General features: G+C 42.7%; 1 protein-coding gene across 5 annotated transcripts in view; it reads right to left on the minus strand.

Moving 5' to 3' along the window:
• Positions 1 to 15,343, minus strand: part of MAP3K3 (mitogen-activated protein kinase kinase kinase 3) — a 65,145-nt gene extending 49,802 nt beyond the window's left edge. Inside the window, exons 1-3 of one of the 5 annotated variants that reach the window (XM_081804724.1) lie at positions 14,972 to 15,343; positions 5,407 to 5,528; positions 3,656 to 3,748 (exon numbers count right to left, since the gene is read on the minus strand). In XM_081804724.1, coding sequence (XP_081660850.1) covers positions 3,656 to 3,748; positions 5,407 to 5,528; positions 14,972 to 14,975 — 219 coding nt within the window. In that variant the 5' untranslated portion in view covers positions 14,976 to 15,343. Of the gene's footprint in view, positions 1 to 3,655; positions 3,749 to 4,686; positions 4,977 to 5,406; positions 5,529 to 14,971 lie in introns of those variants that run through there. The other 4 variants (XM_081804723.1, XM_081804727.1, XM_081804725.1 and 1 more) reach the window with 4 other exon arrangements.
• Positions 15,344 to 15,715: the final 372 nt, after the last annotated feature.

Here is a 15,715-nt window from a genome sequence, read left to right on the forward strand (position 1 = left end):
CATATAAATAAATAAAATCTTAAAAAAAAAAAAAAAGAGTTCCTTAAAAAAAAAAAAAAACATTGGGGTGCACATACCCCTTCGGATCACTACATTTGTATCTTTGGGGTAAATACCCAGTAGTGCAATTGCTGGGTCGTGGGGTAGTTCTATTTTCAACTTTTTTAGGAACCTCCATATTGTTTTCCAGAGTGGCTGCACCAGCTTGAATTCCCACCAACAGTGTAGGAGGGTTCCCCTTTCTCCGCATCCTCGCCAACATCTGTTGTTTCCTGACCTGTTAATTTTAAGCCATTCTGACTGGTGTGAGGTGGTATCTCACTGAGGTTTTGATTTGGATTTCCCTGATGCCGAGCAATGTTGAGCACTTTTTCATTTGTCTGTTGGCCATTTGGATGTCTTCTTTGGAGAAATGTCTGTTTATGTCTTCTGCCCATTTCTTGATTGGATTCTTTGTTCTTTGGGTGTTTAGTTTGATAAGTTCTTTATAGATTTTGGATACTAGCCCTTTATCTGATATGTCATTTGCAAATAACTTCTCCCATTCTATCAGTTGTCTTTTTGGTTTTGTTGACTGTTAGCTTTGCTGTGCAAAAGCTTTTTATCTTGATGAAGTCCCAATTGTTCATTTTTGCCCTTACTTCCCTTGCCTTTGGCAATGTTTCTAGGAAGATGTTGCTGTGGCTGAGGTCGAAGAGGTTGCTGCCTGTGTTCTCCTCCAGGATTTTGATGGACTCCTGTCTCACATTTAGGTCTTTCAACCATTTTGAGTCTATTTTTGTGTGTGGTGTAAGGAAATGGTCCAGTTTCATTCTTCTGCATGTGGCTGTCCAATTTGCCCAACACCATTTGTTGAAGAGACTGTCTTTTTTCCATTGGACATTTTTTTTTTTGCTTTGTCGAACATTAGTTGACCATAGAGTTGAGGGTCCATTTCTGGGGTCTCTATTCTGTTCCATTGATCTATGCATCTGTTTTTGTGCCAGTACCATACTGTCTTGAGGATTATGGCTTTGTAATAGAGCTTAAGTCCAGAATTATGATGCCACAAGCTTTGCTTTTCTTTTTCATCATTCCTCTGGCTATTCGGAGTCTTTTCTGGTTCCATACAAATTTTAGGATTATGTGTTCCATTTCTTTGAAAAAAGTTGATGGTATTTTGATAGGGACTGCATTAAATGTGTAGATTGCTCTAGGTCGCATTAACATCTTCACAATATTTGTTCTTCCAATCCATGAGCATGGAACGTTTTTCCATTTCTTTGTGTCTTCCTCAATTTCTTTCATGAGTATTTTATAGTTTTCTGATCCTTTGCCTCTTTGGTTAAATTTATTCCTAGGTGTCTTATGGTTTTGGGTGCAATTGTAAATGGGATCAACTCCTTAATTTCTCTTTCTTCTGTCTTGTTGGTGGTGTATAGAAATATAACTGATTTCTGTGCATTGATTTTATATCCTGCCACTCTACTGAATTCCTGTATGAGTTCTAGCAGTTTTGGGGTGGAGTCTTTTGGGTTTTCCACATAAAGTATCATATCATCTGCAAAAAGTGAGTTTGACTTCTTCTTTGCCGATTCGGATGCCTTTTATTTCTTTTTGTTGTCTGATTGCTGTGGCTAGGACATCTAGAACTATGCTGAATAGCAGTGGTGATAGTGGACATCCTTGCCGTGTTCCTGACCTTAGGGGAAAAGCTCTCAGTTTTTCCCCGTTGAGAATGATATTCACTGTGGGTTTCTCATAGATGGCTTTTATGACATTGAGGTATGTACCCTCTATCCCTACACTCTGAAGAGTTTTAATCAAGAAAGAATGCTGTACTTTGTCAAATGCTTTTTCTGCATCTATCGAGAGGATCATATGGTTCTTGTTCTTTCTTTTATTAACGTATTGTATCACGTTGATTGATTTGCGGATGTTGAACCAACCTTGCAGTCCAAGAAAAAGTCCCACTTTGTCGTGGTGAATAATCCTTTTAATGTACTGTTGGATCCTATTGGCTAGTATTTTGGTGAGAATTTTTGCATCCATGTTCATCAGGGATATTGGTCCGTAATTCTCCTTTTTGATGGGGTCTTTGTCTGATTTTGGGATCAAGGTAATGCTGTCCTCATAAAATGAGTTTGGAAGTTTTCCTTCCATTTCTATTTTTTGGAACAGTTTCAGAAGAATAGGTATTAATTCTTCTTTAAATGTTTGGCAGAATTCCCCTGGGAAGCCATCTGGCCCTGGGCTCTTGTTTGTTGGGAAATTTTTGATTACTGCTTCAATTTCCTTAGTGGTTATGGGTCTGTTCAGGTTTTCTATTTCTTCCTGGTTCAGTTTTGGTAGTTGATACATCTCTAGGAATGCATCCATTTCTTCCAGATTATCTACTTCGCTGGCATAGAGTTGCTCATAGTATGTTCTTATAATTGTTTGTATTTCTTTGGCGTTGGTTGTGATCTCTAGATCCCTCTTTCATTCATGATTTTATTTATTTGGGTCATTTCTCTTTTCTTTTTGATAAGTCTGGCCATGGGTTTATCAATCTTATTAATTCTTTCAAAGAACCAGCTCCTAGTTTCGTTGATCTGTTCTACTATTCTTTGGTTTCTATTTCATTGATTTCTGCTCTGATCTTTATTATTTCTCTTCTCCTACTGGGTTTAGGCTTTATTTGCTATTCTTTCTCTAGCTCCTTTAGGTGTAGCATTAGGTTGTGTATTTGAGGACTTTCTTGTTTCTTGAGAAAGGCTTGTATTGCTATATACTTTCCTCTTAGGACCTAGGCCAGGTTCTTTTCATTACACTAAGCTGTAAACACATCTCCCTCCGAGGTTTCCCTACCCCCATTTCACCCCACCCTTCCTGGAAATGTATTCACTGAGACTTTCTCCCCGTTTCTGCTTTTGGATTTTGCTGAAGAATGTCCCTCCTGGTCAGAAGCTGAACATCTGCTACAATTCCCAGAAGCGACCATTCTACAACCTTGACTTTATTAAGAGGAAAAAGTGACCTTGACATTTTCATTGCCTTTTACCCAATATTAGCATAAAACTTTGAACTTCCATTTCTAAACAGCCATGCTAGTTCCACAGCTTCACATTTCCCCCAGATCTCCATGCCTCCTGGAATAGAATCTTAGATAGGATTCCCACTGATGAGTTTATCACAATGTGTAGAAACACATGATCTGTGTGGAGGAATGAACGTCCCAATGAATCGCTAAACACCTCAAGAATGCACTTCATTTCTTGCCCAGCAAGCCAACAGTCCCTTATATAATATATAAAGTTGTGCTATCCAAGACAGTAGCCACTAGCCTCATATGGCTATTTAAATTAAAATTAAGTAAAATTAAGTAAAATCTAAAATTCACTTCCTCAATGGCTCAATAGCTACATGTGGCTAGTGGCTATTACCCTAGACAGCACAGATATAGAACACTTCTATCATCACACAAAGTATACTGGACAGCACTGACAGAGGCTACTTATGAATAATACTATTTTGTGAAATGGTGACTAAAAGCACAGAACATAGGTAATGAGTAACCAGTACTCCCTACAAATCCACTAAAATGACTTGTCTAGGAAATGAACGTCACACTCTTCCAGCACTTGGATCAGATCTGAAAGCACATTTTAGCTTTATGGGTAATTTGGTTCCTTACCAAAAATTTCTTTTTCTCACTGGCCCCTGCACATGAGCTTGTTGTTACTGTGGGGCTGTTCAGAAGGGCTGAGCTGCTGCTGTTGTGTTTTTTCTTTAAAAACAAAAAGACTGAGGTTAATAATTTGTACCCTCCATGCAACAGAAAAAATTTGATGATATTCAAGTAAATTGTGGGTCCTCAGAGCCAGTACCTCTTGTTAAGATTACTTCCTAACCAACAGGCAATCCTTTTTCACAGCCTTCTTCCTTCATAACCATGCACTTTACTTTAATAACACAGCAGCAGACACAGTACAAGATCAGGACTTTTCTTACAATAGCTTTTACGTTCTAAGCAAAAGGATCTCTAAAAGGTAATCTCCCTTCAAGGAATGATCAGGGACCACCATGCCACCCTCCTCTTCCCAGCCTTTGGGTCTTCCAACTCAAGAAAGCTTCCCCTTTTCACCTAACTGATATCCACGCTAACAGCCCCATTTGGAGAAAGATCAGCTGACTGGAGCAGCACACTCCACATAGGAAGACAGGAAGGAAAGTGAGGTCATTAGGCTCAAGCCTGGGGGAGGGGACTCACTTCTGGTAAAATGTTCCTTCCAAAAGCAGCTTTGAATAGGAAAGAGTTACAGCAAGGCAGAACCCACACAATTAGACAGAATAATGTATGAAAACAGTACAAGAATGGGCCCTATTCTGTCGTTCCCCCAGTTCTGTAAGGTAGCCATAAAAATAAAAGCAGCTTTCTAAGCCAATCCTTCTGTTATATCATGATATAAAAGGACTCAGGGTCCCTAGTTTTCCTAAAGGCAGGAAATACTCTGAGAGGCTATATCTAGCAGACCTTAGACAGGAAAAGTTCTAGGGCCTTACTCTTTCTCTAGGAACCAAGGATTCTTCTGAAGAATTGGTAAACAAGGTGCAAATGAGGAGAAAGAAGGTTAGCTGATAAAGAAGAGAAACACAAGGGAAAATGGCATGGACAAATTTTCATCAAACACACCAAACATAGGCATATGATATAGCACCAGATACCCAGTAGCGAAGAAAGTGCTCCATCATTCACTCCTCTCTGCAGGCCAAAGTACCCAGGAATCAGGGAGTTCGTAAATGACACTGGAGGTGGGAAGAAGGTTCTCAACAGTGCACGGGTTCAAATGTTAACAAAAATAGGAACTGTTTTCCTAAAGAAGTACACTACTCGCAATAAAATAGGCACTCAGCTACCCAAGTTAATATAAGGGGAAACAATTATAAACAACAATAATAAAATCACTCATTGTTACCTTTAGAATATACTACATGACACTTTATTAAATAAATTTCCCTTCCTAATTATATTTTATATAAGCTAATACTAATTGATTAATTTTTCCTAAGTGTATACCGTAAGGTAGTTAAAAAACTTTCTGAATTAGAGATTATGAATCTGGATTAAACATTTGCCAAATAATCAGTAAAGGAAGAGTTATATGAATACTCTCTCTAAAAGTAAAGGAATTACTCTTATTCTCCGCAGATGAAACACTGGGCACAAGGTCAGATGCACAAGGCTCTGGGCCTCTAGATCGTGACCCACATGATCTGGTATATATACCATGACTGGTATATATCACTTACCATTTAACAGACTGTGAAAGAAAGGGGCCAATAGCATTCAAGCCTGGTAGTAGAGTATCCTTGGCTTCTTCAAATATTTCCCATTTGAAAACCCCTCCCCAGCAATTTAGTTGGGTCTGCCATGGCCACACACACCTGCCTATTTGGGTGACCCGTGTCTTTGTTCTTCATGGTCTCATATCCAGGCACCCGGGGACGTCGGCTCATCTGGAGGGCCACCAGATCCTTCATGATTGAGTTCAATGCCTCCTGTTCGTCTGCAACGAAAGAGAGCACATGGGCTACAATACTTCAATAAGGACCATAGGCAAGTGTTGAATCACTATATTGTACACCTGAAACTATTATTACACTGTATGTTAACTAACTGGAATTTAAATAAAAACTTAAAAAAAAAATACAGACCAGCAAATTACTATCACAAATTATATGACTAATACTCAGGGAGTTCTGCCCAGGTAAAATGACAAACTCTGTAACTATAATCACATGCATCTGATGTCTGAAGAGTAGGTAACTGAGGTCAGACTATGGCTACTTATATTTTAATTGATTCTTAACAAATCTCCAATCAGATTTCTGGCAGCAATATTTACCAATTCACCGGTGGCAAGGGAGGTGCTCAAACAGGGCAACTCTTCCAGTGTCAGAGAAACTCAACCAGGAAAAACAGATGAAAAGTTGCACAGTGTAGTAGGGTACTGAGTGAAAAGATGAATTCACGGAGAGCTGATTATAGGTCAGAGTCACACACAGACTTATTCTTAAAGCATCCCATGTAGAAAAGCACATTTTAAAAGGTACCAAAAAGGGCGCCTGGGTGGCTCAGTCGGTTAAGCGACTGCCTTCGGCTCAGGTCATGATCCTGGAGTCCCGGGATCGAGTCCCGCATCAGGCTCCCTGCTCGGCAGGGAGCCTGCTTCTCCCTCTCCCCCTCCCCCTGCTTGTGTTCCCTCTCTCGCTGTGTCTCCCTCTGTCAAATAAATAAATAAATAAATAAATAAATAAATAAATAAATAAATAAAAAGGTACCAAAAAAAAAAAAAAGTACCAAACAAGGCCTCAGGTAGCTGCTTTGAACAGAAGTTGTTTTACAAGCCTAGTCTTTGAACGCCCTCCCTCCCAAATCTTTACAAGTTTATAGGCCTTCTGCTTCCCACAGGGAAGCCAAAAGGCAATTCTATTGTTTTTCTTCCCTAACTGACGAAGCAATGCATTGTCTCTGCCTTACTGGCATTACTTTTAATCCCCTTTTCTTGAAATAGCATAGAGTACTAGAATTCTCCCGTACTGAAGACAACTGGACAAAACCCAGAACCCAAACCAGCCCAATTCCATGTTTTGCAAAATTCTCCCAGGTCCTTCAAGAGATCCTCATCTACTCAAATAGCATTTGGGAGTTGAAAATAAATCTGTTGATCTGGAAAGGAATATGAAAGATGAGTTGTTACACATGTTCTGGTGACAACTGAGTCACTCGGGGACCTGGAGCACACCTTAAAAGAAGCAAGTACAAGAGACTCCACCCAGAGAGCACCTATCTTTTGTCTTTTGTCATTGGGTTCCTTGGAAATGTTCTAACACCTTGTGGAAAGAACATCATGAAGTACAGAAAGTAAATCTGTGCTATTTGCCTCTTCCCTCTTTCTAGATCAAATGTGCTCAGGTGCCCTACACACCCTCTGAGGAGGTGCAAGAAAGGAAGGAGAAGGGTGCCCATGTGGAAGTTTTTGCCTGCTCATAAAAGTAAAATCAGACTTAAAATGTGCAGGAAAAACACCAGTAGAGTAGCTTCCCATCTAATTCCATTTCAAAATATATACCAAAGTATGTTTGAGCATTGATGTAGGGCCAAAAGGATAAATAAATGGGATAGCGAATGTAAAGGAAGTGGGTATCTACAGAAAGACATGTCAGAATTAAAACACATACATCCCAAGATAAAATACACAGTCACAGTGAAAACAAAAACAAACACAAACACATACATCCCACCAATTATTTTATATTTTCTAGCGATTTCCCTGTAGGCTCCTTAAAGAAAGGGAACTTGCATGATATTTTGTTTTGTTTTGTTTTTTAATCTCCCAACCAAGATTTAAAAATTAGAGCATAACATCTAAGCTAGGGAGACTGGCTTATATATACAATATGTATAGGCTTTTATATTAAGTTGGCTTACATACTATTTAACATACGTGTGTACAATTTTGGGGCCAACTGTAGCAGTAAATTGGGATCACTATAAAGAGGATTATGACTGGGTAGGTGTTTTCTGAGGCACATCCAGTGATATTCCTAACAGGAGAACACATGGAGTTTTCAGTATCAAGGTAACCACCCTGTGAATTGGCAATTTCTGCTGTTGTCTCAACTCAGATACTGAACCTAGATGGATGTGAATATACACACAGACGCACAACACACATGCTTTTCAAGTCAAATCCATGACAAGTAGAATTACAGAATCATTTCTAATTCTATACAAGATGATGCTATTATAAGAGCTGGTTTATCAGGTTGACAAATTCAGTTTCCAGGAAGCTAACCAATTCTTGGCATTACTTCATGGATAAACTTGTTTGGTAGTTCCAGCACTGAGAACACACTAGAGGAATGGTTTGGCACTATCTCCTAAAAGTCAGGATAACTGACAGAAGGGACACAGGGTTATTGAATCTGATTTTTGTCAAAGTCGAAAACAGGTTCTTAAACTGATACTTCAAACTGAGGATGTGGATAAAGACAGGAAGTAAATCAAGTGGCTCTTTTAGGCATTTCTTCCTGGATTGAGATTTTAACTGAATTATTAACATTCTACAAAAACAAAAACAAACAAACTTTTAAAAACAAATAGCAGCTTTCTTAGAGTGCAGCAGTCATTTATATGCACTTTGAAGTCAGAAAGACCTGGATTTAAGGAGGCTTTGAACAAATCACTTATTCCCCCTAAGCCTCAGTTTCCTCATCTGTAAAATGGAGATAATACAAGTATCATCTCGGGACACCTGGGTGGCTCAGTTGGTTAAGTGACTGCCTTCGGCTCAGGTCATGATCCTGGAGTCCGGGGATCAAGTCCCACATCGGGCTCCCTGCTCAGCAGGGAGTCTGCTTCTCCCTCTGACCCTCCTCCCTCTCATGCTCTCTGTCTCTCATTCTCTCTCTCGCAAATAAATAAAATCTTAAAAAAAAAAAAAAAGTATCTCACAGAGCTGCTGTAAGAACTAAAGGACAAAGAACTTACAAATTATTCCTCATGGTACCTAATACTTAGTAAAGCTAAAAAAAAAATGCTGGCTATTATCATCAATGGAAAAAGGTCAGTGGGAAAAGACTGTACACTACTTAATCTACCCTAATGCTTAATTTTATTCCTGAATTTTTATTAGGCATTAACAATAACCATTTACTGAGTACCAATATGTATTATACATTAGATAGTTTCAAGCTGTTCAAACTCTAGGGGTAAAAGAATGAATAAGACCCAAATACAAGGTTACACAAATAAAGCGATTGACTTAAGACAGTATACAAACCAGAGTACATAAACACGCATGTGTAAAAAAAATTTTACAGTGAGTAGCAAGAGGTTTTATAGATGATTTTACATAATTACTAACAGAATAAGGATTCTTTCAGAAAAGCAAGCTGTTCCAGCTACGCAGGAGAGCTTAAAAAATGAAGTGAAGATGAGAAAGGACCTAAAAGCAAGTGAGGGGACTGAGGGGAAGAAAAGCGGGTCAGGGACTGATCCTCAATGAGCAGTAATCCTTATTGAGTAGAGTAGGAAGAAGGTATGCTGGCAAAGAAAACTTTAACAGGGCTGGAAAAAAACAAGAGTGACACCCAGCAGTCAGGACCAAAGAAGGACAGCGGCAGGCATAGGCCAGGCAGGTCCAATAGAGTGGTAGAGGCAGAAACAAAATTTTAAAGGGAATCAAGAAGCTGGAGATTAAAAGGAAATTGGAAGTAGTAGAAATCAACAATTCATTTGTGAACTTTACACATGAACAACTTGAAGCTGGGGTAATAGTTAGTGTGCTATAACCTTGAAAAGATTTCCTGAGGATGGAGGTGGTTTGACACACTTAAAAGCTACCAGGAAGAAGCACAGAGGAAGAAGTTCATTCTAGAGATTAAGAGGTTATGACTATAGAGGGAAGGAGTATTCATAGAAAATAGAAAAGAAGGGATCTATGAGATAGGGATTAGAGTTCAGGCTTAAAAAGTGGAAGCTCTCAAGCAGTCTTAAGCAGACAGCTATCCATAATTATCCAGCAGCACGGACTTTTTCTTCTCCGGATACCCTGACCTATGGTCTGGGGGCTGCCAGGCAACACACTCCTCTCTCCTTAGCTCCGGCACGAAGTCAATCTTGCAGACTGAACTACTACTTCTATCTAAAAGCAGGGTCTTAAGGCACTCCCATTTATGAATTCCCTTGGCTAAAAACCCAGAAAAGTTTCTAGTAGCACCAATAGACACTGTTGTCCTGTATGACATCTGTGTACTATATCAGACACTCTCCCTTTTCCATATATACAAATCCCCAAAGTAATGTTTTAATTGTTGTTTTCATTTAACTAATATTGTTATTTCTTCATGTGGCCAGTGCTCTACCCAGCACTGCCGGATCGTCTGATCGCACTGCTCACCCAGGAGATGCTGTTTTCAGTGTCCCTGAGTCAGATTTTACTATCTTTTTTTTTCTTTCTTTAAAGATTTTATTTATTTGACAGAGAGAGAGAGAGCATGAGCCAGCACAAGCAGGGGGAGTGGCAGACAGAGGGAGAAGGAGAAGCAGACTCTCCACTGAGCAGGGAGCCCCATATGGGGCTCGATCCCAGGACCCTGGGATCATGACCTGAGCTGAGGGCAGACGCTTAACCAACTGAGCCACCCAGGCGCCCCCAGATTTTACTATCTTAATCTTCATGACATTTCACATACCCCCACTGCCTCCACCTTGTCAGTACCCGGGCAAACATCATTTTATAGTAAGTACAAACAAAAGGCCTGAGCCTCAATTCACAAGAGACTTTTTTCCTTCATGGACATGGTTGAACCTTTGCTAGATCTCAAAGTCAAATTCTGGTATTTTTCTGTTTCTGGGATATAACAGCCCTTCCAAAGGAACTGATCGTTCAAAATATATTTATTTTTTATTTTTTTTAATTTTTTAAAAAGATTTTATTTATTTATTTGGCAGAGACAGAGAGAGCACAAGCAGGAGGAGCAGCAGACAGAAGGAGAGGAAGAAGCAGGCTCCCCGCTGAGCAGGGAGCCCGATGCGGGGCTCAATCCCAGGACCCCGGGATCATGACCTGAGCCAAAGACACTTAACCTACTGAGCCACCCAGGTGCTCCTGACAGTTGGATTTTATTTTATTTTATTTTTTATAAAAGATTTTATTTATTTATTTGACACAGAGAGAGACAGCGAGAGCAGGAACACAAGCAGGGGGAGCGGAAGAGGGAGAAGCAGGCTTCCCGCCGAGCAGGGAGCCTGAATTGGGGCTCGATTCCAGGACCCTGGAATCATGACCTGAGCTGAAGGCAGATGCTTAACTGACTGAGCCACCCAGGCACCGCAAGAAGCAGTTTTCTTGGTTCTGTTTATATAAGCTATTCCTTTAGTCTTTGCACATTTATTTATAGTCTCTTATGTGTCAGGAACAATATTAGGCCCTATATCTGCATTTATCCTGCCTTAAGAAGTTACTTTAAGAAGGTAAGGTGAAACAGAAACATGTAAACAAGTCAGTACAAGTGGTATTGTAGGTACTTTATCAAAATGGTATAAAGGTGCATAGGAGCAAGAGATCAATTCTGTAGTTTTGGGATTGACATACATAATCCTATAGTTTCCAGACCTTTAGGTTAAATTCATTAAACATTAAAATAAAATATAGCGGTGATATGTTGATTCTTATGAGGAAGCAACAGCTTACTTTGTAATATGTATTTTTAAATTTGGGGGCGCCTGGGTGGCTCAGTCAGTTAAGTGTCTGCCTTTGGCTCAGGTAATGATCTTGGGGTCCTGGGATCGAGTCCTGAGTCAGGCTCCCTGCTCAGTGGGGAGTCTGCTTCTCCCTCTCACTCTGCCTCTCCCCCAGCTTGTGCTCAGTGTCTCTCTCACTCTGGCTCACTCTCTCTCTCAAATAAATAAAGAAAATAAAAATAAAAAATAAGGGGCGGCTGGGTGGCTCAGTTGGTTATACGTCTGCCTTTAATGCTGACTCATTAAATTGTGACCCCAATTTCAATCAAAACAGTTGTTGGCCGGAGTCTAGATTGTCAGGTTGTCAGATTCTAGACAAGCTGAACTGACAGCGGTCTAACTGGGAGCTCACAACAGACCTGGAATCTTAGAGACCCAAGGTGTCTGTAAATCACAATGATTCTGACTTCCAACCAAGCTATCAAAGCAGAACCAACCCATCCTTAATCCTGTACTCAGTTCACTATAGTTTCCTGTAACATTTCCAAGTTGTTACATGTTTTTCAGTAACACTTCCCACTAAGTTTCAGACTGCATTTATAAAAAGTCTAAATGTACACTAGTGAATTAGTCTCAAGTGTTATTAACAGCATTTGCCACTATAATTACTAAAACTGGGAGAGAATTCTAGTGACCAAGAAAAATGACCAGTCAATCCCAATTTTTTTAATAACCACATAGTATTAAAGCCAAAAAAAAGAAGCATATCTCCATATTTCCTATTATTTACAAGGATAAGTGTACTACAGGGATGAATGTAGTTCCCACTAGAAATTTACTGGGGCTAACAGCCAATATAAAATCTAACCTGTTTTTATTACCAACCCAAGCTGTCAAACAAGCTTGAGTCTGGGGCTTTGAACAGCTCAGGAAAATACGACTGTTAACCAAAGAACCTGCAGGGCAGGGACTCCAATTAGTTTTGATCCTTTCCTCACTGGGCTTAAGTTTAACAAGTATAATGAAACTATTAATAAGTCTGTATGTCTCGGGCGCCTGGGTGGCTCAGTTGTTAAGCAACTGCCTTCGGCTCAGGTCATGGTCCCAGGGTCCTGGGATCGAGTCCCATATCGGGCTCTCTCCTCTGCGGGAAGCCTGCTTCTCCCTCTCCCACTCCCCCTTGCTTGTGTTCCCTCTCTCACCGTGTCTCTCTCTGTCAAATAAATAAATAAAATCTTAAAAAAAAAAAATAAGTCTGTATGTCTCTCTTATCAACCTCTTGCTGTATCACAGTTTACTTAGAGCCACAGCAACTAAAGAAAACTAACCTGGGAATCTGAATTTTCATCATATACATCACCAAAAAGGAAACCAGTACTTAAGAGAGAGACTGTGTGTGTGTGTGTGCGTGTGTGTGTGTGTGTGTGTGTGTACACAAATCCTTTGTGAACCTTTTATAAAGTAAATTAAAGATCAGGCTCTGGAAGAATTCAGTATTAGCTCTAATTGCATATCAAGGTCATCTACAAAAAAGAGAGAATGGTATGAGGGGAACCCGCTGAAGAAAGCTAGGCAGTAGCTCTTAAACCAGCTTGCCTAATTTTTTCGGCAGCCACCAAGCAAGTTAGTTCCCCTCTCACTGCCTCAGTTTCTTTATGTAAAACAGACAGTGGGAACACATGAAAAGCAGAGTTCCTGGTCCTCTTTTCTTTGGGGTTCTGGCCCCTACCAATATAGTTCCTTTCCTCCCCATCACTTGTCTCTCCATAAACTCATACACTTAAAATAGTTTTTAAAAATGTCTTGAAGGGGCTCAGTCGTTAAGCCTTCGGCTCAGGTCGTGATCCTGGGGTCCTGGGATCGAGCCCCACATCAGGCTCCCTGTTCAGCGGAAAGTCTGCTTCTCCCTCTCCCGTTCTCCCTGCTTGTGTTCCCTCTCTCGCTGTCCCTCTCTCTGTCAAATAAATAAATAAAATCTTAAAAATAAAATAAAAATGTCTTGAAATGTGAAAACAGGCTGACATCCATTTTCAGGTTGGACATGCAAATATAATCAACAAATCTGGGCACTCTTACTGATTCAGCAGTCAAGAAAGTGGGGAGTGGGAGTCTGCCCATCCTCAAGTATTACATACTCCCTCTCGGGACTTAAGACTGCCCTCACAAGACAAAGAGGAAAGACTATCACAAACATAAGTTCACAAACCAATTCAAGGACTGAGTTCAATCATCAAATTCCAAAACACAAGATAAATGTTTGAAGTCTGGGGAGGACAAGAAGAATTATGTGCCCCATTTATAGTAAATGTTTGGTAAGTATTTGTTGAATTATGTATTTAAATACCAAGCCTTACTGGGTTCCTTTTATGCTTTCTGTCACAGGAGACTTACCCCAGAAGAGCACACGCTTTTGAAGCAAAGCATGGGAAGGAAACAGTAAACCCAGAAAATGAACAAACCCATCCTTTACTGTACAAGGGCAGCGCAGAATAGAACAAGGCAATTCATTCAAAGGCACAGTGTAGAGACAGGCAGCAAAACAGTATCTGCTCAATGTGATACAGCATACACTTAACCTTCTACGAAATGACCTGACCTTGCTACAGGGCAAAGCAAATATTAACGTTCCCTCTTCACATGCATGGCACTTCACAGATACAATGAATGCCTTTGCAAAGGATCCTTTCATTGAGGTTTACTCCATGGTTATTTAGGACAATACCAAATACTTTGCAAAACTTGTGATTGTGGACAACAGTAACACAATAACCGATCCAAGAAGAGAAACAAAGTACATCTAAAATGTTATTTGCTTCTTAACCTAGTCCAATAATCATTTGCTAAATTACCAAAAAAGACAACGAAATAGAATTCAGTTCAAATGCCGCGTGTGGAAGGCATTAAAAGCGTTTCTTAGATTACATCTTCACAACTGAAATTTCAAGTATTGATAAAAAGGAAATGATTTCATAGATTCTTTTGTGCAGCGAATGCTTCTTTTAAAAGTTACATAATTTCAGGGATACCGCTAAATAAAAATAATGGATGTAAAACACTGCAACCGGATTTTTCAAAAAGTAGGATGTGGATTATAACTGGCAGTCCCCGACCAATTCCTAACCTCCAGCAATCTGCGTGCGGCTCGCATTTCTCAACCGCGCTGTTGATAACAGTGATTGCCGTTTTAATCACCTCCCAGCCTATCTCCCCGCACGCCCTCCCCCCTGCGCTGGGGCGCGCACAGGGCTCGAGAGCAAGCCCCGGGAACTCTCGCTGGCCGGCCTGTGTGAGCAAAGGGAAGGAAATGACACAGGCAGGAAAAAAAAGCAAATCAAGGAAAAGACACAACAGCAGCTGGGCCTGCACCAGCCTCCAGCCCGGGCCCCACACTGAGCTCCCGCTCCCCCGCCCTCGAGCTCGCGGTCCGGCTCGCTCCGGCCGGAGCGGGCTGCCCCGCCGAGCATGGGCCCTCGATCCCGCTGCCGCCGCCTCGGGATGAGCCCGCCGCGCGGCCCAGAAGAAGGCTGCCCAGTGGGCTCTGCCGGCCGGGACCGCCCCGGCGGGCCGGGGAAAACCGAACCCCCGCCCCGGCCGCCGAGCCGCGAGCGGGGCGGGCGGGCGGGCGCCGTCGGTCCGCAGCCCGGGCCGGGCGGGCTGTCCATGCCTGTCAGGCGGCCGCCCAGGGTCCTCCTCCCCTCAGCCCGGGGCGGGGCGACGCGAAGCAGCGCGGGCACAGGCCGGGGCGGTGGCGACACTCACCCATGGTGGCGATGGCGGCGGCGGCGGCTCGGGCCCGAGTGTCACCTCCGCAGCCGGAGCTGCATGCCGGGGGCCCGGGCGGCGGGGACGGCAGCGGGCCTGGCTCCGCGCGGGGGGCGCGGGCTGCGCTCGGGGCCCCCGCCGCCTCCCCAGGCTCCGGCTCCGGCTCCGCCCGCGGCCGGGTGCTGTGGCATGGGCAGGGTGGCCCGCTACATCCCCGGCGCTCCTCGGCTCGGCCCAGCCCGGCCTCGGCGGCGCCGCTCGGCCCGCCCGCCCGCCAGTCTCTCAGTCCCTCAGCCGCTCCGTCCGGCCACCGTTCTCCACCTCAGGAACGCTCCGAAAAACAAACCGCTGGTCGCGCAGCTCGCCCCCTTGTCTGTCACTCACCGCAGCGCCCGCCAATCCCAGGCAGTCGCTGGACCTTCATACCACCCCCACTCACTTCACCAGCCAATAACAGGGAGGAAGTCCCTGCCCCAGTCACCCCCCAACCCCGCTCTCTCCCCAACACCCTCTCAGTCGCCAGCTAATCATCAGCACCACACGATGAACCAATCCCGCCTACTCTCGTAGGATGCCAATGGGCGAAGCCAAGGCCGTTTCCGAGGGCTGTCTAACTGCCTGCCAATCATCGAAACAGCACCCGGTTCACTCTCTGCTAGCCAATCACGCAGAGGGCTCTGAGCACCCGCCTCTGCGCATCCCTCGCCGTCTCGCCCTCCCTCTCTCCCCGGGAGGTGTTGG

The sequence above is a fragment of the Leptonychotes weddellii genome, chromosome 15 (genome assembly GCF_054177405.1).
Source record: "Leptonychotes weddellii isolate Sample4059 chromosome 15, ASM5417740v2, whole genome shotgun sequence".
In the NCBI taxonomy this organism is placed as follows: domain Eukaryota; kingdom Metazoa; phylum Chordata; class Mammalia; order Carnivora; family Phocidae; genus Leptonychotes; species Leptonychotes weddellii.